This window comes from Narcine bancroftii, chromosome 6 (assembly GCF_036971445.1).
Source record: "Narcine bancroftii isolate sNarBan1 chromosome 6, sNarBan1.hap1, whole genome shotgun sequence".
Lineage (NCBI taxonomy): Eukaryota > Metazoa > Chordata > Chondrichthyes > Torpediniformes > Narcinidae > Narcine > Narcine bancroftii.
In genome coordinates, this window is record NC_091474.1 from 51308395 (window position 1) to 51332888 (window position 24494).

Genomic DNA, 24494 nt, shown 5'->3' on the forward strand with positions numbered 1-24494 from the left:
TGAAACATTTCGAATGTTGAAAGGCATGGACAGAGTAGATGCAGAAAGATCTTTTCCCATGGTGGGAGAGTCTAGGATAAGAGGGCACAACCAGGAATGAAGGACACCCACTTACAATAGAGATAGAGGGTTAGGGTGGTGAATTTGGAATTTGTTGCCATGGGCAGTTGTGGAGGCCAAGTCGTTGGGTGTATTTAAGGGAGAGATTGATAGGTTATTGATTAGCCAGGGCATCCAATGTTATGGGGAGAATACTGGGCACTGGGGCCGTGGGAAAATGGATCAACTCACGATTGAATGGCGGGGCAGACTCAATGTGCTGAATAGCTTATTTCTACTTCTATATCTTATAGTTTCATCCTTTGATCAGTTTACTTTTGCAGTGGCATGAACTTGACATGTTCATGAATGCAACTCTGTAGTGATTATATACCACTAACACAACGTTGGCTGCCTGTACACAAGATAAATTGAAAAACCCCAAAGTTCACATTTCCAATCTAACATAGCACTCCAGAATGAAGCATATTACATCCTTCCATATTCTGTAGTAAACTTACCCAGATTTTTCTTCAAAATATGGAGGCGTAATGGCAAAAAATTAATATGCAATTAATAAAACAGCCATATTCAGAATCATTTGGAAAATTTGAGAAGAACATGCCTATTTACAAACTCAATCCAAGTGTGAATCTGCTTTTTGGTAAATTCAGATAACTTAAAATGGACCAATCCTAATAAGCACATTTAATATTATGCAAGAGATTGAAGTTAGTTAGACACAGGAAGTGATTCTATCAAAGTTGTATTAAAATTTTTCCTTAATAAGTGCTTAACATTTGCTACCCAGATCCCAACAATTTATTATAACCAAGCGTATTCTCAGTAAAGTGTGCTTTAACAGGGAACTTATCAAATTTCCAAAACTCAAACAGGTATCATGAGGCATTGGACTATATAGAAACAAAATGATTGTTTGTTAATCAATGAGGCCTCCTGGCTTTTAAATACATTAACAAGATTTAAATAATTTTCTATTTAAATAGCAGCATTGCAGAATTAGCTGATGTTTGTGAAGAATGACAATTTCAGAAATGGGTTTCAATATGAAAAAAAGCAACAACAGGGAGCCACCTAAAATACCATGAAGATGCATTAACCCAAACCCACAACCAAATGTGCAATTCAACACAATTCAAAATGAAAAAGAATGCAAAAGCTTTTATGTTGATTTGAGAAACAAAATGAGTTTCACACAAGAGGATCACATTAGGCACCAGTACTGAAAATATTTTAAGTGTCAGTGGGTCATGGTTCAAGGTTGAATATGCAATCAAGCAGTACAAATGGCAGGTTAGATTTTGCGATGAACTTATCAAGGTGAAGCATGCATATAAAAGATATTAAGAAGGATATGGTAATAGAGGCTATTATTCCTCCAACTTGAAGGGAGACTGAAGGTGAGAATATAACTACGAAAGCAGCTGAAAAGAATGAAGAACAAAATATTTGCAGAGTTTCAAACCAAAATTAAATTCAATACAGAAAAATTAACAGGACCGTCAAAAAAATTGGGATAATATATTTATGGATAGGACTGTCCTAAATTCATTATGATTATAATGAAATATTTTATCATAATTCCAAAATCTTGAAAATGAAACATTTGCCATCGGGGCAGAGGATAAATGTCCAATAACAAATTAAGAGTTAAGCCAGAAAAAAGGGAGAATAAGCTGAATATTAATAAAGAGCATTTTCACTGGGGTTAATTAAGCATATTGAATGCTTTCCACAGATACCATTAATCACAAATTAAAATAGTAAGAAATGGGAAAGAAATATAGCAAGGGAGAGTGAAATAGTTCCAGTGTCCAACACAGGTTTTACATTTTTTTTTATTATCTACATACTAGTCTTCAAGCAGGTCATTCTATGGTTAGTATAACCATTTGTAGGAAAGCAGAGGACATCCGATTTTCATGTTCTCTAATACTCAAAGGACGCTGTTACAATTTCAAATGGCATACCAAATAAAGAGTTGACTGAGCCAATATTTTTTCCAGGAGAAACCACACATCACTATCAAGTTCCTAGTCTTTGTTGCCATCCACCTCTCCATAGCAGAAATCCCATATAAATATAACTCACAAGTTAACTTCACCAAGATTGTTCCAGATCGCCCCTGCAGATCAGGATCCACTATCCCAATTCCCTCTCAATGTTATTTGTGGTCCAGTTTGACAAATTTCAATTCTAATCCAAGCATACTTTCTCCCCCAAATCATTCTGTGGATTCAGATACCATTTTAATCATCCCTGCCATTTAACAATGTGCACATCTTCCATTTTCTAATGGTAATTTCTTTTCTTATGCTTACACTCACTATTGACTATAGACCCTCTGCATCCACAATTTGTTCCAACTCTATTTTCACATTTGTTGACAACTCAGTAGTGGGCCATTTATTAAATAATAAGGAGATGGAATGAAAGAAAGAGATTAAACATCCAGTGGCATGGTACAAAGATAAAAACCGCTGTCTCAATGTTAACAAGGTGAAGAAGATGATCATTGACCTCAGTCGAGGGGTAGAGTCCACACCAGTGTTCACATTAATGGCAATGAAGTCAAAAGAGTAGATGGTTTCAAGTTCTTAGGAAAAAATATCTCCAATGATCTGATCCAAGATATGCAACACCTTTACTTAGAAGGTTAAGTTTGGCTTATCCCCAATTACACAACAAACTTCTGCAGGTGCACCATCGATTGCAGTATCTGGAATACGGAGAAAGATTGAGTAGACTGGGTTGAGGGGGATTTGATAGAGGTATTTAAAATCGCAAAGGGGATAGATTGAGTAGATGTGAATAGGCCCTTCCCCTGGAGGATAGGTGAAATTGGAACAAGGGGTCATGAGTTAAGGGTTAGGAGGCAAAAGTTTGGAAGTAACATGAGAGGGTGCTTCTTCACTCAGAGAGAAGTGGCTGAGTGGAATGACCTTCCAGAAGAGGTGGTTGCAGCAGAGTCAATTTTGTCATTTAAGAGAAAGTTGGATAAGTACATGGATGTGAGGGGATTGGAGGATTATGGACAGGGAGCAGGTAGGTGGGACTAGAGGGGCCGAGATGGCCTGTTTCCGTACTGTAATTGTTATATAGTTATATATGGAAAACACACTTGATGGATGCTTCATACCATGATGAGAGCTGCTCTGCTCAAAATCCGAAGCAGCTGCAGAAGGCAGTTAATGCAGCCCAGAACATAACACTAACTCCTCCTTCCCTCCATGGATTCCACCAATATCCCCTGCTATCTAGGGAAGGCAGACAACATGCTCAAAAACCAATCACACCCCAATCGTGCTCTCTTCACCCTCCTCCCATTGGGAAAATGGCTGGTGTGAGAAAGCACCTATTAGCTAAAGACAATTTCTTCCCTACAGCTAGCAGGCCTATGAATAAAACCCATGAAAGTGCTATCATGCTGTCCTTGCTTGGTACTAACCAATCTTTTTCATTGTAATCCTATGCTTTGTAAACTATACTCTATGAAATGTTAGAGATAACTCAACAGGTCTTGCAACATCCTTAGGAGATAGATATATAACCAATGATTCAGGATTGAGCCCTTCAAGATATGAGTAAAAGGCAGGCACGCATCTGAATTAAAAGGCTTTTAATTCCTTTGAAAGTTTTAAGACCTCCATCATCATGAAATGCTCCAAGCGTATGGTGATGGATCGGGTCAAAGCACACTTCCCACAGATGTTGGCACCATTTCAATTTGCCTATAAGAAGAAATTGCTCCACAGATGATGCTATAGCCATATCCCTTTACTTTGTCCTGACCCATCTGGAGAACAACGCCTCATACATCATATCACCCTGCTGTTCATCTACATCAGCTTGATGTTTAATATGATTCTTCCCGAGGCTGGTGGAGAAGCTGTCCTTACTGGGACAGCTCTGTAATTGGATCTTGGACTTGCTCATGGAAAGACCCCAGTCTGTCCAGGTCAGTAGCAGAACGTTGAGAACCTCAAGGTTGTTTGCTCAGCCCGCTCCAGTTCACGTTACTGACCCACGACTGCATCGCCAGATCCAGATCCAACAGTATCTTCAAATTTGCAGTAGTTGGCCTCATCAGGAACAACGATGAGCCGCACTAAAAAGAGGTGGAAAATCTTGTGAAAGGGTGAGGTAGTAACAATCTAAGATTCAATGAGGACAAGACGACATAGATGATTGTGGACTTCAGGAAGAGCAGGGACAACCACCCTTCACTACACATCAACAATGCTAAAGTAGAGAGAGTGGAGAGCACAAAGTTCCTTGGAGTTCACTTAACTAGTGACTATCAGTAGACATTCAATATCTCCTCACTTATCAGGAGGCACAACAGTCACTGCACTTCCTGAGAAGAGTGAGGTAGGCAAGGCTACCAGCCACCATTCTGTCAATTTTCTAAGGAGCTCTATTGAGAGCATCCTGGCCAGATGCACGAGTTGGTAAAGTTGTTGCAGGGAGATGGATTGGAAGTCAATCCACAAGACCATAAGAGTGGCCGAAAGAGTCACTGGAGTCTCCCTGCCCCTGCTGCCCCCCCCTCCCAACGTGATGTCTGAAGAGGGCATGCAAAATCATTGAGGACTCTTTCCACCTTGCACACAGCATCTTTCAGCTGCTCCTGTCGGGGAAGAGACAGGAGTAGCTGAGCCAGCACCGCCAGGCCAAGGAACAGCTTTTCCCCACAGGCAGTGAGAATGCTGAACGACCCATAATACTAACCCATAATCACGAAACAAAATTTAGTTATATGCATGAATACTTGTCCTTCATATGTATTGCTTGTCTGCATGTGTGTTATGTCTGGTTGTGATTCAAAACATGCAGACACAAGGACACGAGAACGCTGTTTCATTGGGTTGTACTTGGACAATCAGATAACAATAAACTTGATTTGAAATCCAATTTAATAGCTCAGTTTTAGAATAACATGGACAAGATAAACACTTCATGTAGCTATTTAATAAGCAGGGATGTGCCAAAGGATTAGCAATTCTTTATTCATCAACCAAAATCCATTCAATCTTTTATTTGGTTAAAGAAGAAAATTTGCTGGGATCCAGTACCATACACAGATGTGCTGGAGAAACAAGAAGTCACACAGCATCAGAGAGAGTAAAGGGTAACCCAAGTTTCAGACCTGGGCCCTTTGTTTCTGGGACCCTCAAGTGCATTATGGAATTTTCTGCAAGATAAAAGCAACTCTACAACACAAATCTATGATTGGTTATAAAATATTTTGGGAGAACATAGGACAGGAAAGATGCAATATTTATACAGATTTCTTGCTCTCATGGATAGCTAACTCTTCTGGAATTTCCTCTCCTTTTCCAAGTTCTAATTTTTCTGCCAAAACGCAAAAAATGTGCTCTTACTTTATTCCTTGTCCTACACTCCACATTGTCCTTTCATATTGAAAAATACCACAAGTGGTTTTTAATCACAAGAGGAATAAGGAAATTATAGAACCATTTTTTGGCAGTAGGCTCTTCTGGCCCATGAGATCTATCTTCTTTGGCTTGGCTTCGCGGACGAAGATTTATGGAGGGGGTAAAAAGTCCACGTCAGCTGCAGGCTCGTTTGTGGCTGACAAGTCCGATGCGGGACAGGCAGACACGATTGCAGCGGTTGCAAGGGAAAATTGGTTGGTTGGGGTTGGGAGTTGGGTTTTTCCTCCTTTGCCTTTTGTCAGTGAGGTGGGCTCTGCGGTCTTCTTCAAAGGAGGTTGCTGCCCGCCAAACTGTGAGGCGCCAAGATGCACGGTTTGAGGCGTTATGCCACTCAATAAACCTACTAACACTACACGTTTTTGGAAAATGGGAGGAAACCGAAGCTCCTGGAGAAAACCCACACAGGTCACATGGAGAATGTACAAACTCCTTACAGATAAGTGGCAGATTAGAAACTGGATTGCTGGCAATGTAATAGCATTCTGCTAACCACCTCATTAAACTTTCACCCTTTTAACCATTTAAGAAAATACAAATGGATGTGCAAACTTGAAGCAACATGTGAAAGAATGCAATGCAGGGAATGGAAGCATTTGTGAGGCAGTGACTGGATGTCTGTCATCTCTTGTCAAAGAAATTACCATTGATAGTGCTCTGGTTAAAATCAGCAGTTACAGGTGGGTAATCAACAAACATTATAAACCAGCAACAGGAGAATTTAGTGCAATGTCAGGTCCCACCATAATAAAAGTCACAAATGGAAAACTGAAAATTAAGGGTTACGTTTTCCCAAGCTTACAGGAGAGCCTGGTGGTGCCCACCTCACTGGATCCAACTATTGCCTCACACTTCTGTTTGTACGCAGTTGTTAGTTGCCTCTTGGTGGTCCACAACTGAATGTTGTTTGGATCTTGCTACACACAGGCATGACTATGCAAGGAATATATGGTGAAAGAATAGTGATACATTTCCAACTCAACATGTCAAGAAATTTGAAGTTGCAAGCAGTGATGGTCCAAATGGGCCAGCCAGACAAATACCATGACAAGAAGAGATCCCAAGTACCAACTATTCTCTTACTTCTAAACTGTTATGAATTGGAGACATATTTGCCATAGAGGATTTTGGCAAGTTTCTGGTGCATCTTGTAGATGGACTACTTTGTTGCTGTAAAGCAACAATGATTGAAGTAGTGGATGCTTAAAATGGTGGGATACCAATTTAACAGTTGCTATTTCCTGGATGGTGCTGTGTCATGGGCTTATGTCAAGCTTTGCTCCTATGATCCATTACCTAATACAGAGGCAGTGTAAAGTTATGAGATGGAGATATTGACTAATGATGAAAAGGTTGTGAAAAATTCATGAGAATTTATTTATTGTCATGAACGTCATGAAATTCAGTGTTTTACAGCAGTAAACATTCATATTAAAACCGTCTTTCGACATGACTATAAAAAATAAAAATAATAATGCGTGAAAGTGAGGCAGTGTTTTTGGTTCATTAATTATTCAGGAATCTGATGGCAGTGGGGAAGAAGCTCTCCTTGTCCAATTGACTGGAATTTAGAATAAAGATATACAAGATTCTGCCAGGGACTCAGTGCAGGGCTGACTATTTTCCCTTAGACCCAGTGGGTATCATCTCTGATTAGCATTCAGCCATTTGAAAATGAAATGCTATTTAAAAAAAAATTAACCAGTCACATTAATCAACATGAGAAAGATGATACATGGCTTGTTTGTTTTATGACCTCTCTGAAGACATTACCGAGTCCAGAGCATAAATGGAAAGAATTTAGTTACACAGGGACTTTTAAAATAAGAGTATTCAAAGTGATACACAAGTACATGGAGCAGTTTTTAAAGGTGATAAACAAAGCTGCTGTATAATATAGACAAATACAATGTTTGTCAAATCCAGCCATGATAAAGTCAAATCTTTCCTATTAAATTCTTTTGAGAAATGTTGGGCAGGAAATCAAGGCAGATCAGCATTATTTGAAAAGCTGCAGACAAATTACTCTATTTTCAAATGAAGAGATATGCTCCACTGCCCAAAAGAATCTATTTCAATACATTACTTGCCCATTGTTGCACTGAAGAGACAACACAAACTGCATGCTCAGAATTCAAGATGGACTTGAACCTATAACCTAATGAACTGACATTTTCAGGAACAACTTTGTTATAGGAATAAAAGTTTGGGCACAAAATCATACAATTTTATTTGAAATTTCAATGTAGTAGTAGAGGGAGTATTTTCAAATTAAGATGCTATCTACAAGTCTTGCTGAATTCCATGGCACGGTTCTGAATAGGGAATTTCTCTAGGGCACTCCCACTATTGTTCCATCACCTCGTAGATAATCTCTTGCATGCACAAATCAGATACAAGTGATCAAGCAGAAATGAATTGGTTATAAAGCATATTAAGAATCAATAGTTTATTGATCCAAATGTTGCATTAATACCAAGAGAGAAACACAGCAAAATAGCCCCATATAATAAGAGAATTTGAAAATGGCTTCTTGTTACTAATTGCTATGTTTGCCTTGAAACAAACCTTGTATGCACAAAATGCTTTAGCTTCATTCATCTTACTAGTTATTACTTACTACCATTAAACCAGCTGTTTTAATGGTGGTAAGTCGTAACCAATAACAATAACTTGCTTGAGTCTGACCAAGTTATATGAAAGAATTGGTTGAATCAACCAGATGATTGCCACAATAATGAAGAAATTGAAACCAAAGGTATTCAAAAACTGCACATGCACTAAAAAAACAGAAACATAGATTATAGAGTAGAATTGCAACAATGCTTTCATTTAGCCATCCAAATTTAATACTGCCATTTAAAACTGTATGATTACCCTCAGGAACTTTCTTCAGCAGATTCTCAAATTCAAGTGATACATCACTGGCCCCAGAGCATTGATTCCTCCCCCCACCCCCCCACAATTGTCTGCATAATGACAGTGAGCGGAGGCTGCATTGGACACATTAACCAGATTCAATAACAATTAATCTGTTTCTGCGTGGCTCCCACTGAGCCACATACACTCACCTAAATTGGCAGCAGTCTTCACTTCACCTTTGGGAGAGTGATCTGTAATTACACACAATAATAATAATACTACTTAATGGAAAGATGGTAATGCTACTAATTTTAATTTATCTAAATAATTACATTTTTAAAAATCTGGCTATTCAATAAAATAGATGAATGCAACAATTTCAGGATGGAGAGCAAATCACAATGGGTTAATTACATTTTTAAATGCCCTCATTTTTAACACTCCCATCTGAAATGAGGGCGCGAACCAAAGGATACTGACATCAGCACTGATCAGTGAGATCTTTTTCCTTTGGCTTGGCTTCGCGGACGAAGATTTATGGAGGGGTAAATGTCCACGTCAGCTGCAGGCTCGTTTGTGGCTGACAAGTCCGACGCGGGACAGGCAGACAAGGTTGCAGCGGTTGCAAGGAAAAATTGGTTGGTTGGGGGTTGGGTGTTGGGTTTTTCCTCCTTTGCCTTTTGTCAGTGAGGTGGGCTCTGCGGTCTTCTTCAAAGGAGGTTGCTGCCTGCCGAACTGTGAGGTGCCAAGATGCACGGTTTGAGGCGATATCAGCCCACTGGCGGTGGTCAATGTGGCAGGCACCAAGAGATTTCTTTAGGCAGTCCTTGAACCTCTTCTTTGGTGCACCTCTGTCTCGGTGGCCAGTGGAGAGCTCACCATATAACACGATCTTGGGAAGGCGATGGTCCTCCATTCTGGAGACGTGACCTACCCAGCGCAGTTGGATCTTCAGCAGCGTGGATTCGATGCCTTCGGCCTCTGCCATCTTGAGTACTTCGATGTTGGAGATGAAATCGCTCCAATGAATGTTGAGGATGGAGCGGACACAACGCTGGTGGAAGCGTTCTAGGAGCCGTAGGTGATGCCGGTAGAGGACCCATGATTTGGAGCCGAACAGGAGTGTGGGTATGACAACGGCTTTGTATACGCTAATCTTTGTGAGGTTTTTCAGTTGGTTGTTTTTCCAGACTCTTTTGTGTAGTCTTCCAAAGGCGCTATTTGCCTTGGCGAGTCTGTTGTCTATATCATTGTTGATCCTTGCATCCGATGAAATGGTGCAGCCGAGATAGGTAAACTGGTTGACCGTTTCAAAACTTTTAAAGTACCAATCCCAATGAATGAAGAATGAACAACAGAATACTTTTGGTACTTCTAAATGAATTCAAGGACTGGAGAAGCATGACTCATAGGGTAAACAGAATCCAAACAATGTATTTAAACTCTGAAATAGGTTTCAGGACAAGAGCTTGCATGACCAGAAGTCATGCAAGAATAAGTCTCATAATGTCATAGGTTGCTAAAATCTAGGAACATGGTCTCCTCTCAAATTACCACTGATCCATGGAACAGCTATACAAACCATCTGAGACTCATATTCAAGAAACAACACATTTATTTAGATGAAATACTTGTCCTGCACACATATTATTTGTTTACGTGTTATGTCTGGTTGTGTGTCTGCATGTTTTGCACCAAGGATTGGAGAACACGGTTTCATCCAGTTGTTCTTGTATTGAACTTGGCTTCATACCATCAAGCTCTCTGACCTGCCATTGTCTACCCCAAACAGATTGCAGCCTTTTTGTAACACAGTTTGTTTCCCTCTCCACTGAATGTTTTTAAGCAACTCATTTTCTACTTAAATCTAAAAATAACACATATACATCTTAGGCAATGCTCAATTTCCTTGTATAGAACATTACAACACTGAACAGGCCCTTCAGCCCTTGATGCTGTGCCAACCCATATATCCCTAAAGTATTAAACCCACCCCACAACCCTCTATTTTTCCTTCATCCATGTGCCTGTTTAAGAGCCTCTTAAATGCCCCCAATGTTTCAGCCTCCATCACCATCCCAGGCAAGGTTAAGATGTCTCTCCTAAACTTCCCTACCTTAACTTTATACACACTTCGTCTGGTGTTTGCTATTCCTGCTCTGGGAAACAGGTGCTGGCTGTCCACCCTATCTATGCCTGTCATAATCTTGTAGTCCTCTATCAAGTCTCCTCTCATCCTCTACACTCCAAAGAGAGATGCCCCAACTCGTAAGACTTGTTTCCCAATCCAGGCAACATCACAGTAAATCTTCTCTGCACTCTCTCCATGGCTTCCACATCCTTCCTCTAATGAGGTGATCAGACTTGAACACAATACTCTAACTGTGGCCTTACCAGAGATTTGTAGAATTGCAACATGACGTCCTCTCTACTCCTGAATTCAATCCCATATAACCATTTATGGACCGGAAACAGGCCATGTTGGCCTTTCGAGTCCGCACCGGTTCACTGAGTTTGTGTGCCCTCTTCAGGCATTGGTCCTGGTAGATCTTCATTCAATAACGATGGGTGAATTCAATGCAGGTGGACCTTGCAAAGCCTTCCTGGCCAGAGAAAAAAACGAGCCTTCCATCTCGCATGCAGCCATCTTCAGTGCAAACTCCGGGAGATCCAAAATGAGTGGTGGACTAGCCTTGCCAAACGAACCCAGCTTAGCGCCGACATTGGCGACTTCAGGGGTTTTTAATGAGACACTAAAGGCTGTGTACGGCCCCTCACCCCAAATCCAAAGCCCTCTGCGTAGCTCAGATGGTGAAGTCCTCCTCGGCAACAAGATCTCCATCCTCAATCGATGGTCAGAACACCAATCTCTTTTCAGTGCCAACCGCTCAGTCCAAGAATCCGCACTGCTCCAGCTCCCTCAACAGCCCTCGAGTCTAGAGCTGGATGAGGTCCTTACTCGGGAAGAGACATATAAGGCAATTGAACAACTGAAAAGTGGCAAAGCAGCAGGTATGGATGGAATCCCCCCCCCAGAGGTTTGGAAGGCTGGCGGCAAAACTCTGTATACCAAACTGCATGAGTTTTTCATGCTCTGCTGGGACCTTGAGGGATGTATGGACTTGCACCCCAAAGTCCCTCTGTTCATCCACACTCTGAAGTAACCAACCATTAACCCTGTACTCAGCCTTCTGGTTTGTCCTTCCAAAATGCATCACCTCACACTTATCCTGATTGAAATTCTTCTGCCATTTTCTGCCCAGCTCCTGTCTATATCCTCTGGTAACCTTCATCAACCTCAGCTCCATCCACAACTTCTCCAACCTTCATGTCATCTGCAAACTTACTGACCCCTCCTTCTGCCTCTTCGTCCAGGTAATGTATATATTTTTTAAAAATCACAAAGAGCAGGGGTCCCAGAACAGATCCTTGTGGCACTCCACTGGTTACCGACCTCCAGGCAGAATACTTTCCTTCCGCTAATACTCTCTTCTTTCTTCCTGCAAGCCTATTTTTTATCCACACAGCCAAGGATCCACAGACTCGATGCCTCATGACTTTCTGGATGAGTCTCTCGTCGGGGACCTTGTCAAATGCCTTGCTAAAATCCATGTGGACTACATCTACTGCCCTGCCCTCATCAATTTCTTTTGTTACCTCATCAAAAAACTAAATTAGACTCATGAGGCACCACCTTCCCTCACCGGTCTATAATTCCTAGGATTCTCCCTATTATCTTTTTTTAAACAATAGGATGACGTTCGCCATTCTCCAATCCTCCAGCGCATCCCCCGCGGCCATAGATCATAGCTACTGCCCCAGCTATTGCTTCTCTCACTTCCCACAGCAACCTGGGGTGTATCGCATCCCGCCCTGGGACATATCAATCTTGATGTTTCTAAGAAGATTGAACACTTCCTTAATCTCCACATTGTCCACAACACAGGCCTGTTCTATTCCAACCTCACTCTGCTTCAGTATTCACAAAAGTATTCATTTCAGACCTCCCAACCTCCTGGCACATGTAGTTCAAAATTAATGGATTTACACAATATTCAATTTTTAATTAATATTTAAATGTTTAAAATATTCTTTAGACACTTACAAATAATTAACAATACAAACCAGTTTAAAAATGTTAATTATTATTTTTCTATTAAAAAAGCAAACAAAAATATATACGATGCATCAACAAGCTAAGCCCAATGACTTCGTGGAAAGGGAGAGAGAACAGGGAACTGAAGAAACAAAGGGCCAATACAGGGAACTGTAGAACATGGGTCATGCAGCCAAGATACCGCAGATCACGATGATTCAAGAGATAGAAATAGAAGTACATTAACAGGATCAGGAGATCTGGGGTCCAATTTCAGACGGAGGTTCGAGACGGTCAGGTAAAAAATAGAAATTTTTAAAAGTCTCATGACAGAGAATCTTCAAATTTATTGCAACTAAATTAATAATTTTGGACTAGTTTCATGTAAAAATACTCGAGTCATTCAACAACTTGATTATATTTAAGTTACAGGACTGTCATTGATTTTTAAAAAGGATTTAATTACAGAGAGAAACAAATGCGAGCATACAATGTCTTGGAAGGCGTCCTTCATGTTCTGTCCACAAGACTCGCCCTAAATGTGATTACACAGGAATGAACTAAAGCAACACCAGAATATCTATGTCTTCAAACATCATGAATACCTTGCTTTGTCTCCAGTTAAAGAAATAAAAATTTACTTAAAAATTCAAATTTAAATATTCCACTAAAAACTAATCAAAAATTTCTGCCACTGGCTCTGTTGAAATTGACAAAACGAGAAACCGGGCATCAAATTTTAGCCACGATGCTTCAAAGAACAAAACAAAGATAGCAAGATGTGTGGATGGTCAAGATTCTTAATGATACAAAAAAAAACACGCTGATGATTACCATACCAAAGGCATTGAGAGCATAATTAAAGATGATCACAAAATTGAGGATACATAGGGAAAAAATAACTATTACAGACTCTATAACATGATTTAAAACAGGTAATTCCACATACATCAGAGAAATTTCTTGTAAACATCAAGCACAAAGAAAACATTAAACAAGTGCAAAACAGGACACCAGGTGAGACATAAAAGGAAGAAGCTAGCCTTGGAAAAGATGTCAAATACCCTCTGATGGATTTGTTAAAAGGATTATTGCAATTTATTTTTAAATAAGAAAAACAGAAGTAAATTCATAACAGGAAACAAATTTTCACACTAAGGGCACTCGGATTTTGGCCTGGTCTTGAAGCAGATTGTTTGAAACAGATAAATAGGAGATCCACAAAATTCTGCTTATGTAACAGGTCATCACATTGTTAGATTTCCCCAGGTAATGCTAGTGTAGTTATAAACAGTGAAGTGCATAAACAAACCAGCTATAGTAACAAGATGTTGGTTCAAATAAACATCTAAAACAACTTAAACTGATCAAAACAATTAACCAAGAACTCCTATATCAGATCCAATAAACAATGTTCCCCCCCCACAAAAGCTTACAAACTAAGACTCAAATTATTGACAACTCAGCTAAAAACATGATCACTCAACACATTCTGACAGTTTGCCAAAGAGATTTTACTCCTCCAGACAAAATGCAAAGTTTTATTTTTATTTACCCCCCACCCCACCCCCGAACAGTCAAGAAACCAATCCATGGCTAAACTGGCACTAACTACTGTTCAGGATTTCTATGCCAACTATATTCTTCCCCACATCCCACTTAGGTGACTACAGGCAGGCTGAAAGAGTGACTACAGGCAGGCTGAAAGAGTGACTACAGGCAGGCTGAAAGAGTGACTACAGGCAGGCTGAAAGAGTGACTACAGGCAGGCTGAAAGAGTGACTACAGGCAGGCTGAAAGAGTGACTACAGGCAGGCTGAAAGAGTGACTACAGGCAGGCTGAAAGAGTGACTACAGGCAGGCTGAAAGAGTGACTACAGGCAGGCTGAAAGAGTGACTACAGGCAGGCTGAAAGAGTGACTACAGGCAGGCTGAAAGAGTGACTACAGGCAGGCTGAAAGAGTGACTACAGGCAGGCTGAAAGAGTGACTACAGGCAGGCTGAAAGAGTGACTACAGGCAGGCTGAAAGAGTGACTACAGGCAGGCTGAAAGAGTGACTACAGGCAGTGCGCCGGCGGCGGACATCGTGAAAGAGCGCAGGCGGCGAGAAGGAAATGCCGGGCTGGGAAGAAAGCAGCCGTGAACGAAGGTGTTGTGAGCGGGGCTGCCATGGCGGAAAGGTGCCGGGTTGGAGCCGTCGCCGAGAGTAGTTGGGAGCCAGAGGAGGTCCAGCTCCCACCACAGCCGTTCCTACCTGCGCGACTCTCCTGCGGTCTTTTACCGAAACTTTTCTTCTCTTCGTTTCATCAGCAGCGCCGTCCTCCTTTCAAACATGTGACAGTCTAGTCACCGGAAACGAAAAAAACTCCCACAGGACAGACTAGTAACAACAGCCAAGCAATGGAAGGGAGGGGAGGGGAGGGGAGGAGAGACGTCGACGACCCCGGGGCACTCGCTCAACCTTCCGCCGGGGGCAGGGCTGCCAAGCGGCGCCTGATCACAGTGGAGCCCGGCGCGCCAGCCTCCCTGGCGCTGGAGAACCGCTCCGCACCAAGGGAGACGGAGTTCTGGGGGCGCTCTTGGAGACGTCCGATAAGGATCGTTGGCAAAAAAAATCACCGCTTAAATGGGGGAGTGAGCAGATGAATCGGGGCATGATGACGCAAAACCCATCAGAATTCTTCGCTTGATTGGAAATAATACATTTGAATGGGTTTCCACTGTTCAATACAATGAATTAAACAGGACGTGGCGCATCTCCCCCGCGACGGTGAGCGCTGACAGGGACCCACGGGCTGGCGGCGACGTGGTGACGTCACACGCGGTGCGCGGGAGCTGGAGGCATGGCAGCGAAAGGCTCTGAAGTTAGGGGTGAGCCGGAGAGTGGTGGCGGCGCAGGGCGAGCGGCGGCGCCCGGGGTTACTTACGAGCTTCCCTGGTGAGCCGTGGCGTGATGTGGGGGGCGCGGGTGCTGTTGGTGAGGGGACGGTCAGGCGCAGCCCCCCGCGGGCACCGTCGTGTGAGCCCGGGCCTCGGCTGCAGCTTCTGTCATCTATCTCGGAGGTGACCGATGACAGGTCTGCACACTCCGTCCTCGGCGGGTTTAAACTTCCCTCCCCTCCTGGCCGAGCACACCGGAGGTTCTCAGTTCCACCAGGAATGCTGGCCCTCCTTGGCTTTGTCCCAGAATTCCCAGGAGAAAGTGGGGAGGTGGTATTTCTTTCCAGGACCATTTTGAGGCTGTGCATGGTTTCCTCTGATTGCCCCATGACAGAATTCAGAGACAAAGTATATATCTGGAATCAGTCATGCAGAGTTAACTTGAATGTAATTTGGGCTTCTGGATTATTTGTTTTTGTGCTGAGAGGTTGGCCCAAGGGTTCTTGTTGGCTTTCAGAGAGTTTTCCTTGTTCCAGGACATCCACAACTAATTCCTTGTTGATCAGTGTCTTGCTGATGAAACTTGCCCCCATCAGGGTTCCCCAGATGACCTCTTTCTTTCAGGTCACCACTGAGTTCCTTTCTGTTTCTCCTATTCCAAGGGAAACACCAGACAGCCAGTCCTCTCCTTTAACCAGGTCGTCTTCCAAAGCTGTTCTACCTCTGCCTGCAAAGATCACATACTCTTCCAGACAGCAACCTGATTTCCACACAAAGCTGCTGCTGTATGTTGCTACATTGTTGCCTTTTCAAACAGTCCATCATGAGTCTGTGAGCACTTTGCAAAACTTCTGTGTTTTAAAGTGTTGTGTGTGACCTGCTCTAACAAATCTTAACAATTTATCTCCCAAACTCCTCTATATACTCTAACATAACATTCATTACCTTTGTTAGGGAGTCCAGAGGACCCCAAAAACCAGCAGCAATGGATATACACCACAACACAGGGTTACTTAAACAAAAGTAGTTTTTAATTATATTTGAACAAGAAAATAGAATTAAACTTATTACTATCAACTTACTTAACCTACTTAACTTACTTAATTTCCCCCCCCCCCTCTAATACTAAGCACAGGTGTCTGTGATGTATATTTAAGATTAGAAAAGTTCTTTGGATTCAATCTCACTGGTTGCATGGAATTCTTGTACTGTGCACAGGAGGTAGCATTAACAAAGTTCACCAGGCTTTGGTATTTAACAGGCAAATGGTTTTCAGAGAGAAATTTCATTTGACTTGCTGACGAAACTTGCCCCCTTCAGGGTTCTCCAGATGATCCTTCTTTCTTTTGGGTCACCTGTGACAGCCAGCCTTCTCCTTTGACCAGACAGCCTTCCAAAGGTTTGCCAGCTTTGTCCTTCTGGAACTGATTTCTGTAGGTGACCCTTTAAATTGCAGGTGGCAGCGTTGAAAGCACAGTGCTGGCCACCTGAAAGGACAGCTGCGCCAGGATGCGCATCTGAGCACATTCCGGCTCCTGTCCCTTAGGCTGTCAATTCAGGATGACTGGCTGTCAGCTGGGGCAGCCAGTGCGGGCTATCAGCGTAGGACATCCCCACACTGATCTCACTGCCCCACTCTCTCCCCACTCATGAATTCAATCCCCACATTGTGGGGCGGCTGGCGCGGGCTGTCAGTGAGGGACATCCCCACACTGATCCCGCTGCCCCGCTCTCTCACGGGGCTGGAGCGGCCTGCGGTGGAGGAGGGGGCTGGAGCGGCCAGCGGGGGGGTACGGGGGCTGGAGCGGCCAGCGGGGGGGGGACGGGGGCTGGAGCAGCCGGCGAGGGGGTATGGGGGCTGGAGCAGCCGGCGGGGGGGGTTACGGGGGCTGGAGCGGCCGGTGGGGGAGAAGGAGGCTGGGGTGGCTGGTGGGTGAGTATGAGGGCTGGAGCGGCTGGCGGGGGAGAAGGAGGCACTCGAGTCTGGTACTGGCATTGTTTCAGCCGGCCCCTTCTCCCCACTCCCAAAATCAGTCCCAACAGTGTGGGGACAGCCCATGCCGGCTGCCCGACACTGTGGGGACTGATTTCATGAGTTGGGAGAGAGCGGGATCAGCGTGGGGACTTTCCCGCGCTGACAGCCTGCGCCGGCTGCCCGACAGTGTGGGGACTGGGAGAGGAAAGTCCTGCAAAAATTCTGTTTTAAAATGTGTGTGTGCTCTAACAAATCCTCCCAAACCACCTCTAGATACTCTGTCACATCTCACTCTTCCGGTGTATTTGGAAGGTTTAGGGATGACATGTGTTGCACATCCTGTTTCATACTGATCAACTATGAGTTTTATGCAGGTTTATGTTCTTGTATTTATAAGCTCCATAAGAACAATTCGAATAGCCAAGAGTAGGCTATTCAGTCCTTGTAAACTGTTCCACTATTCAGTTGATTGACTTTCACAAGTACAGGAGCAGGCCCCCTTGCTCATCAAACCAACCCCAATCCTCCTATTAAGTATTGTTATGGTAATAATGTTTAGGCTCACCACTTTTCTGTTATAATTTGCCATGGTTTTCAATATCCTAATCTTATCAAAAGTTCTACCTCTTCTTTAAATAAAGCCTCCAGATCTTGTGGCCAAAAGAATTTCAATGATGCTTCAATGATGCAAGAAGAAATTCCGACACCTCAATTTTCATTGGTGTGTCCTTATCTGATAGCTGTCTCCCTGTTTGAGACTTTCACACTAGTGAAAAAAATCTTGATTCTGTCTTGCCCACTTAACATCTTGTAACAAGATCACCCCTCATTTTTTAAACTCCAAAGAATGCAGTTCCATCTAATTTATTGTCTTTCCCCTTTCTCCCTGATTTTTGTTCTCAATAATTCCTTGATTTGATTAGTCACAAAATTTATTTATTTGTTTATAATATTCTCATTGGATGAGCATCCATAAATGGGTAGAGAATAAACAATATTTATTCAAAATTAGAAAAAAAATTTTCATTTGTTTGAGCCCTTATGAAACTGCATCCTAATTCTTGGCTGTTCAGCCAGAAGAAACAGCCACCTACTATCTGTACTCAATCCATATTACATTTCTCATTCCTTGGATATATAGTAGGTTTGTACTGATGCTGAGAGGATGTTTCTCCTCATGGAGAACATAGAATTAGAGAAGTACACTCTCTGAAATAAGGAGTTTCATCTTAGAGTTATGAATTTTAGAAATTCTTTACCCCAGAATTCTGGACTGCAGTGAAGTTGAAAGTTCTGGAGAACAGGCAGGAAAACGGAGGTGAAACTTGGATGAGATCAGCCATCATCTATTAAACTGCTGGGCAAACGAGGCTGATTGACTTCTGACTTTAAAAATCATTTTTATGATAAATAAACCCCTCTTCCCATAACCAGTCTAGTGCACTGCCTGAAGAGAGAAATGAGAAGAGAGCATGTCCAGGATGATTGAGAGCTTTTTTTTATGATGTTGGCTGCTGCTTTGAGGTAGTCTCTCAAGTAAATGCTTTCAATGAATGGGAGGTTGTAGCCCATTAATTGCTCTTGGCTGTGTCTGCCACTTGAAAGTGTGTGCAAAAGCTCCAGCTAGTAGGTTTGTGCAACATCTGGACTAGAAAACTTCCAAGGGCCAACCCTCATCAAGATTCTCCTTGCGTCAGTTTCGATGATTATGAGCACAAGGGGCGCTGGGAGTTCATGAAGGTGCTATTTTTTTTTTTGCTTCTGAAGTGATTATAGAAGGCTTTGAGTTTGTCCAGAAGCATTCCATTGTAGTTTCTAATGCTACTTGGATTTGTCATATAGGAAGCAATGGTGTGCAAGCTCTGCCACATCTGCGTGTGTCCTCCGGAGACTCCGACTTAGTCTGGAATGGTTTTTTTTTCATGTTGGTGGTAGCCTTCCAACGATCATACCTGATCTTCTTGTATGTCTCTTAATTGATTGGTTTAAGGCTACATAAGGGGCTTTTCAGTTTTTGTACAATTTAGGATGTCATACAAAGCTGGAACAAGGGGATAGTTGACATAAGAGATATGAGCTGGAGTAGGCCATCTGACCCATTGCCATTCAGTAAGATCGTGGCTGATCTGGTGTCTCCAGCCACCTGCCTTTTCCCTATATACTTTAATACCCCTATGTGCAAAAATCCATTCAGTCTTGTCTTAAATATGTTTACTGAGGTCACCTCCACTGTTTCTATGAGCAGAGAATTCCATAGATTCACCACCCTCTGGGAAAAGCAGTTCCTTCTCATCTCTGTACTAAACCTACTGCCATGAATCTTGAGGCTATGCCCCTTGGTTTTCGTCTCACCTACCAATTCAAGTTCTCCTCATAGCAGAGAGTTGGGGTGTTTTTCTGGTTGGCAACCAATGAGGCAGCATCTGGAGGACTGTGTGCAGTTCTGGTCTCCTGACTTGAGGAAGGATATACTGGCTTTGGAGGTGGTGCAGAGGAAGTTCACCAGTTTGATTCCAAGGATACGGGGGGTTAGCATATGTGGAGAGATTGAGACATCTGGGACTGTACTCATTTGAATTTAGAAGGATGAGAGGGGATCATAGATAAGATAGAGTTAGATAATTGTTTCATTTTCCATTGATGGGGGAAGACCGGAACTAAGGGATATAGCCTCAAGATTCAGGGTAGTAGATTTAGGATGGAGATGAGGAGGAATTGCTTTTCCCACAGGGTGGTGAATCTGGAATTCCTTGCTCATTGAAGCAGTGTAGGCTACATCAGTGAATATATTTAAGACAAGGTTGGATAGATTTTTTAATGGAAGGGAATTAAGGAATATAGGGAAAAGGCCTTTTCATCAGATCAGCCATGATCTCATTGAATGGCAGAGCAAACTCGACAGACTCCTATTTCTTATGTTCTTGTAAACATTTTCAATAAGAATTGAGGTAATTCAAGGGTGGGTGATCATATGCATAGAGTTTTAGGAGTGGTCTGGTTATTTGGATGAATGTTGCACTTTGGATCACATGAATAGCTCTCCCTATGACATTTGGCAGGAAAGAAGAGAGAGTTCATTAAGTGATTTTTTGGCAAGCACTGAATACATTAGCTCTGGTCTACCCAATAGCTATCTGGTGAAATTTCTGCAGAGCTGAATACTGGGCAGAAGTTTGTTGGTTTATGGTGTTGTTCTCCTGGCAGAGAAAATGAACGAATAATCTAAAGATTATTTTAACTTATTGATCTGTTTATTTTTTTAATTGTTGTATTGCCTTGAATTAAAATGAATTTTAAGCACACAAGTTAAACAAGAAAGTCTGCACACACTGTGATTGTAGTTTACACAAAAATTATGAGCACATAAATACTGATTAAAATATTTTGGTTCTGCCTGCACATCATCTGTATCCTGCTATTCCCTGCATTCTCTTTGTCCAAACATGGGAACAGACAGTTGATAAGTGGAAGCAGACAGCAGAGAGAAAAAAAAAATCAGGTGGGAGAGGGTATCATGTGGGTCTAATATGTCTATGTACGTAGATGAACTTGGTACAAAGTGGAAGATGAAAATGGGGGGGTGGGTGCAGGAGGGAGTTTGCAAAAGGAAGAAGTGGGAGTGCTGGAGGTGGATTGGAAGGAACGTGTAGAGAGTAAAGGATTAAAGGTTACCCGAAATTGGAAAAGTCAATGTTCATGGCATTGGATTGTAGTCTACTCAGGAAGAATATTAGATGTTGTTCTTCTAGTTGGCTTTGGGCTACACACTGGCAGTGGAGAAGGCTGAGGGTGAATAGGTCAGTGCAGGATGGAAAGTGAAGTTAAAATGGCATGGAACTGGGAGCTCAGAATGGCCACTGCGAACCAAGTGCATGTGCTCTTCAAATTGGTTACCTCCTCTGTTCTTGGTCTTGCAGAAGGCCACATACTGAATGCGGTAGATGAGGTTGGAGGAGGTCCATGTGAATTTTCGGCTTACCTGAAAGGCTAATTTAGGTCCCTGTATATTAGTGAGGAAGGAAGTTACACCCATTTTATCCACCAAATCCACTCTTCCATCTGGCTTCATCTGCTCCATCTTTCCCCGTATGGTTCCCACCTACACCTTACTGATCAGACTCCAGCACTTATGTTCCTGATTATCACCCTCTGGCAGCTTAATCTGCACCCTCTCCTGTTTTTCTGCACCCCCCTCCTCCCAAGATGGCTCTAACTGCTTTTTTTTTCCCTTTTCTTCTTCAGTCTGTCACTTGTCTCCCAACTCCACTTCAATCCATCCCTTCACTGATTAGGAGCCAAAAAAGAGCCTTGTTCATGTGATAATTTTCTCATGCATAACCAGGATATTTGTGAAGTTATTTATTTTAAACATTAGAAAGATATCAGAACAATAAAAACAAATGGGGAAAATAATGTAATAGGAGTAATTACAGTAAATGGCTTTTCACAGTTCTGGCTGCCTAAAAGCAATCATAGGATACTTATCTTGAAGTAACAGTGCTGTAGAACAGGATTGACCACTTAATTCCCAGTCCAATATGATATTAAATGTCCAATTAATTGCTTACTAATGCAGAAACTAATATTTCAAAAGTTAATAACTATTGATTTAAACTGCAATCTGCCTTTAAGGTAATTTATGCTGCATTGAAGCTTGTGCAACTCTCTTTCCTTAACGCGGATCTTCAGGATAAATATAAGCTAAATATAAAATGACCAGAGCTCAAGATGGTGACTGGCTTTAATGGAGCCACTCTGGCTTTTCCCATTACAAATCCATGATGTACTCGCTCTTGGTTATTTCGCAGCAGTAATTAATTGATAGTTACCAAAATGGTGTTACTGAGCAAATGTCTTTAAAACATCTGTTGACTTCAAAATTCTCCCACATTTTAAGACTCTTGTGCAATGGAATCTGGTATACTTTCATCCCATCCAAATTTTCTTCTGCACAATTCTTGCAGAACGTTTTTGGCTCTTAATACTACTGGTGCCAATATTTCAAAAGGATCATATATCAAGCTTATGATTGAAATAATTCCTCTTCTTGTCAAAGGCCGTTCTTTCAAAACAATTTTGAATTTGAAAACATCAGATTGAACACACCATTGGATCCCTAGAATTCTTTCAACAGGTAGAAAGTCACAATCCATGTTAAGATGTTTTATCTCCTTTGCTCTTTCTGCCTCAGGAATAACAGCCGACACATTTCGACTGTTGCTAATTCACTTCGTAAGGAAGAAACTTTCTTTATTACACCTCTCTTTTAACTCGTGATAAAGATCTATTGCTTCTTTTTCTGAAAGCACTGAAGTAAGTGTCTTGGGTAAACCTATACCTCTCATTTTGTTCGTTTTAGATTGGTCACAGTGTTTGAGCTACCGAAAGAAAATAGACACACACACCGAGAGCAGTTTAGTTTATACAAATGTTTATTACAAATTCAAAAGCTGATTTCACACTACAATATGCAAGCCCTTCCCAACTATACTTATCAATGCTTGGACTGGTCCCAACTGCCGAAGCGAGGCAACGACTGCACACTTGTAGTAGGTTGTCAGGGCGCCGGTAGCAGCTTCTCCACCTCCCCTGACCGGGACGTTGGCTGGACTCCAGAAGTTCTTCTTCTTCCTGAGAGATGTTGCCACCTCTCGGAGAGTCTCAAACTTCAGCAGCGGGACCATGACTTATATTACCCAAAAACTACTTACCCAAGCACCTATTCCCAGCACAGCAAGAAAGATAAGCGAGTAAGCTAGCATGCTAGGCTTCTAACGAATAACATAATTTTCAGCTTATCACTTTGAATACAATGGTTTATTTTGCATCAAGGCTTGGCCTCTGACAGTCTGTGACCAAAACAAGCAGGAAGATTAAATGTTCTTGGTACACAGATGTCCTTTCGTCAGATAACTGCATCTCTGGCCCCTTGGTGGAATTTAGCTTATGTCTGCTGATTCTAAAACACAAGGAGGTTCTCAGCCTTGCAGAACCCAGAGCTGCAAGTTTAAAAAAACAGGTTAGAATCTTCCATTACATTCCACCCCTTGGTCACAGGCTGTCAGACACGAGACTTGACAAGCATAAGAATACAAAAAGAGCGTAAAAGAGAAATTAAAACTACAATAATCACAAAAACAAGCAATAAAGCAAGCAACCAATGGAGAATATTGTGGCCCAACCCCCCAAATGTACCAGCTAACCATGAAAAAGAATTCCAACCAAGGCTCACATTATCCTTGTTGGCCACAATACCCAGACACTGGAGCTCACGAACAGATTTTGAAACATGCTGAACAATAACATATTTATATAAGCTGCACTTGAGGTGGGTGACCGAGGACTTCCTTGATGTAATGCATCGGACTGTGTCTCTCACGGGCAACTCCCTCGGAACGTCCTCGTCATTACAAATCCAATTGCTGGTACCAAAGCAGCTGTTAAGCCAGATCACCAGGAGTGTAAAATGGAGAACCTGGAACAAAGAAGCCTGACACGTCACTCACGATACCGTAAGCGTTCAGTGTTTAAACAGACTAAATCATCCTGTCCCTCAATAGCTACCCATCGAGTGTTACCCTGGGCAGGTGTCACTATTTCTCCTTTTACAGGAGGGCCACTACCTGGTGATGCCACCCATACCTTTTCTCCGGCATTCTCTAGTTCAGGAGTGGGGGGCAATGACTGTTTTTCCTCTGGAATAGGCTGTAGTTCAGAAGTCGGTGGAAAGGTGTACCTCCTTTTAAAGGGTGATGATTCAAATTGTCGACTGCCTGCTGCAGCACATGACACCACCCCTTCAGGGTTCCCAGAGGTGTTAACAAATGAATTTGTTCCTTCAGTAAGCCATTCATTTGTTCAACTAACCCAGCAGCCTGTGGGTAATAAGGAATATGGTGAACCCATAAGATACCGTTGTCATTTGCCCAATCACAGATTGCTTTCACGGAGAAGTGCGAGCCATTATCAGACTGAATCTCCTCTGGAACATCATAACGGGAAATTAAATGATTTAGTCCTTGGATAGTACTAGCTTGGTCAGCCGTCTTGGTGGGAAAGGCAAAAACCAGGCCCGAAAAGGTGTCAACCATTACTAGGTTGTAAGGTTTACCCATACAGTCTGGCATGGGGCCTATGTAATCAATTTGCCAAACCGCAGCTGGG

The 24494-nt window shown here is 42.3% G+C and overlaps 2 protein-coding genes and 1 long non-coding RNA gene across 10 annotated transcripts in view; 1 reads left to right on the forward strand and 2 right to left on the reverse strand.

Annotated features, from left to right (window-relative positions):
* The window catches only part of LOC138736084 (E3 ubiquitin-protein ligase rififylin-like), a 64604-nt gene extending 49340 nt beyond the window's left edge, over positions 1-15264 (reverse strand). For 2 of the 3 annotated variants that reach the window (XM_069884977.1, XM_069884973.1), the window contains exons 1-2: positions 14730-15264; positions 8588-8629 (exon numbers count right to left, since the gene is read on the reverse strand). The gene's annotated coding sequence lies outside the window, so the exon portion shown is untranslated. The remainder of the gene's footprint in view (positions 1-8587; positions 8630-14729) is intronic. The other variant, XM_069884974.1, reaches the window with a different exon arrangement.
* Positions 14575-24494, forward strand: part of rfc2 (replication factor C (activator 1) 2) — a 79671-nt gene continuing 69751 nt past the window's right edge. The window contains exon 1 of one of the 6 annotated variants that reach the window (XM_069884970.1): positions 14575-14624. In XM_069884970.1, the coding sequence (XP_069741071.1) occupies positions 14590-14624 (35 nt within the window). In that variant the 5' untranslated portion in view covers positions 14575-14589. The other 5 variants (XM_069884967.1, XM_069884966.1, XM_069884965.1 and 2 more) reach the window with 5 other exon arrangements.
* The window catches only part of LOC138736085 (uncharacterized), a 46197-nt gene continuing 44495 nt past the window's right edge, over positions 22793-24494 (reverse strand). Inside the window, exon 3 of the long non-coding RNA XR_011340083.1 lies at positions 22793-23805. This is a non-coding gene — a long non-coding RNA (uncharacterized lncRNA). The remainder of the gene's footprint in view (positions 23806-24494) is intronic.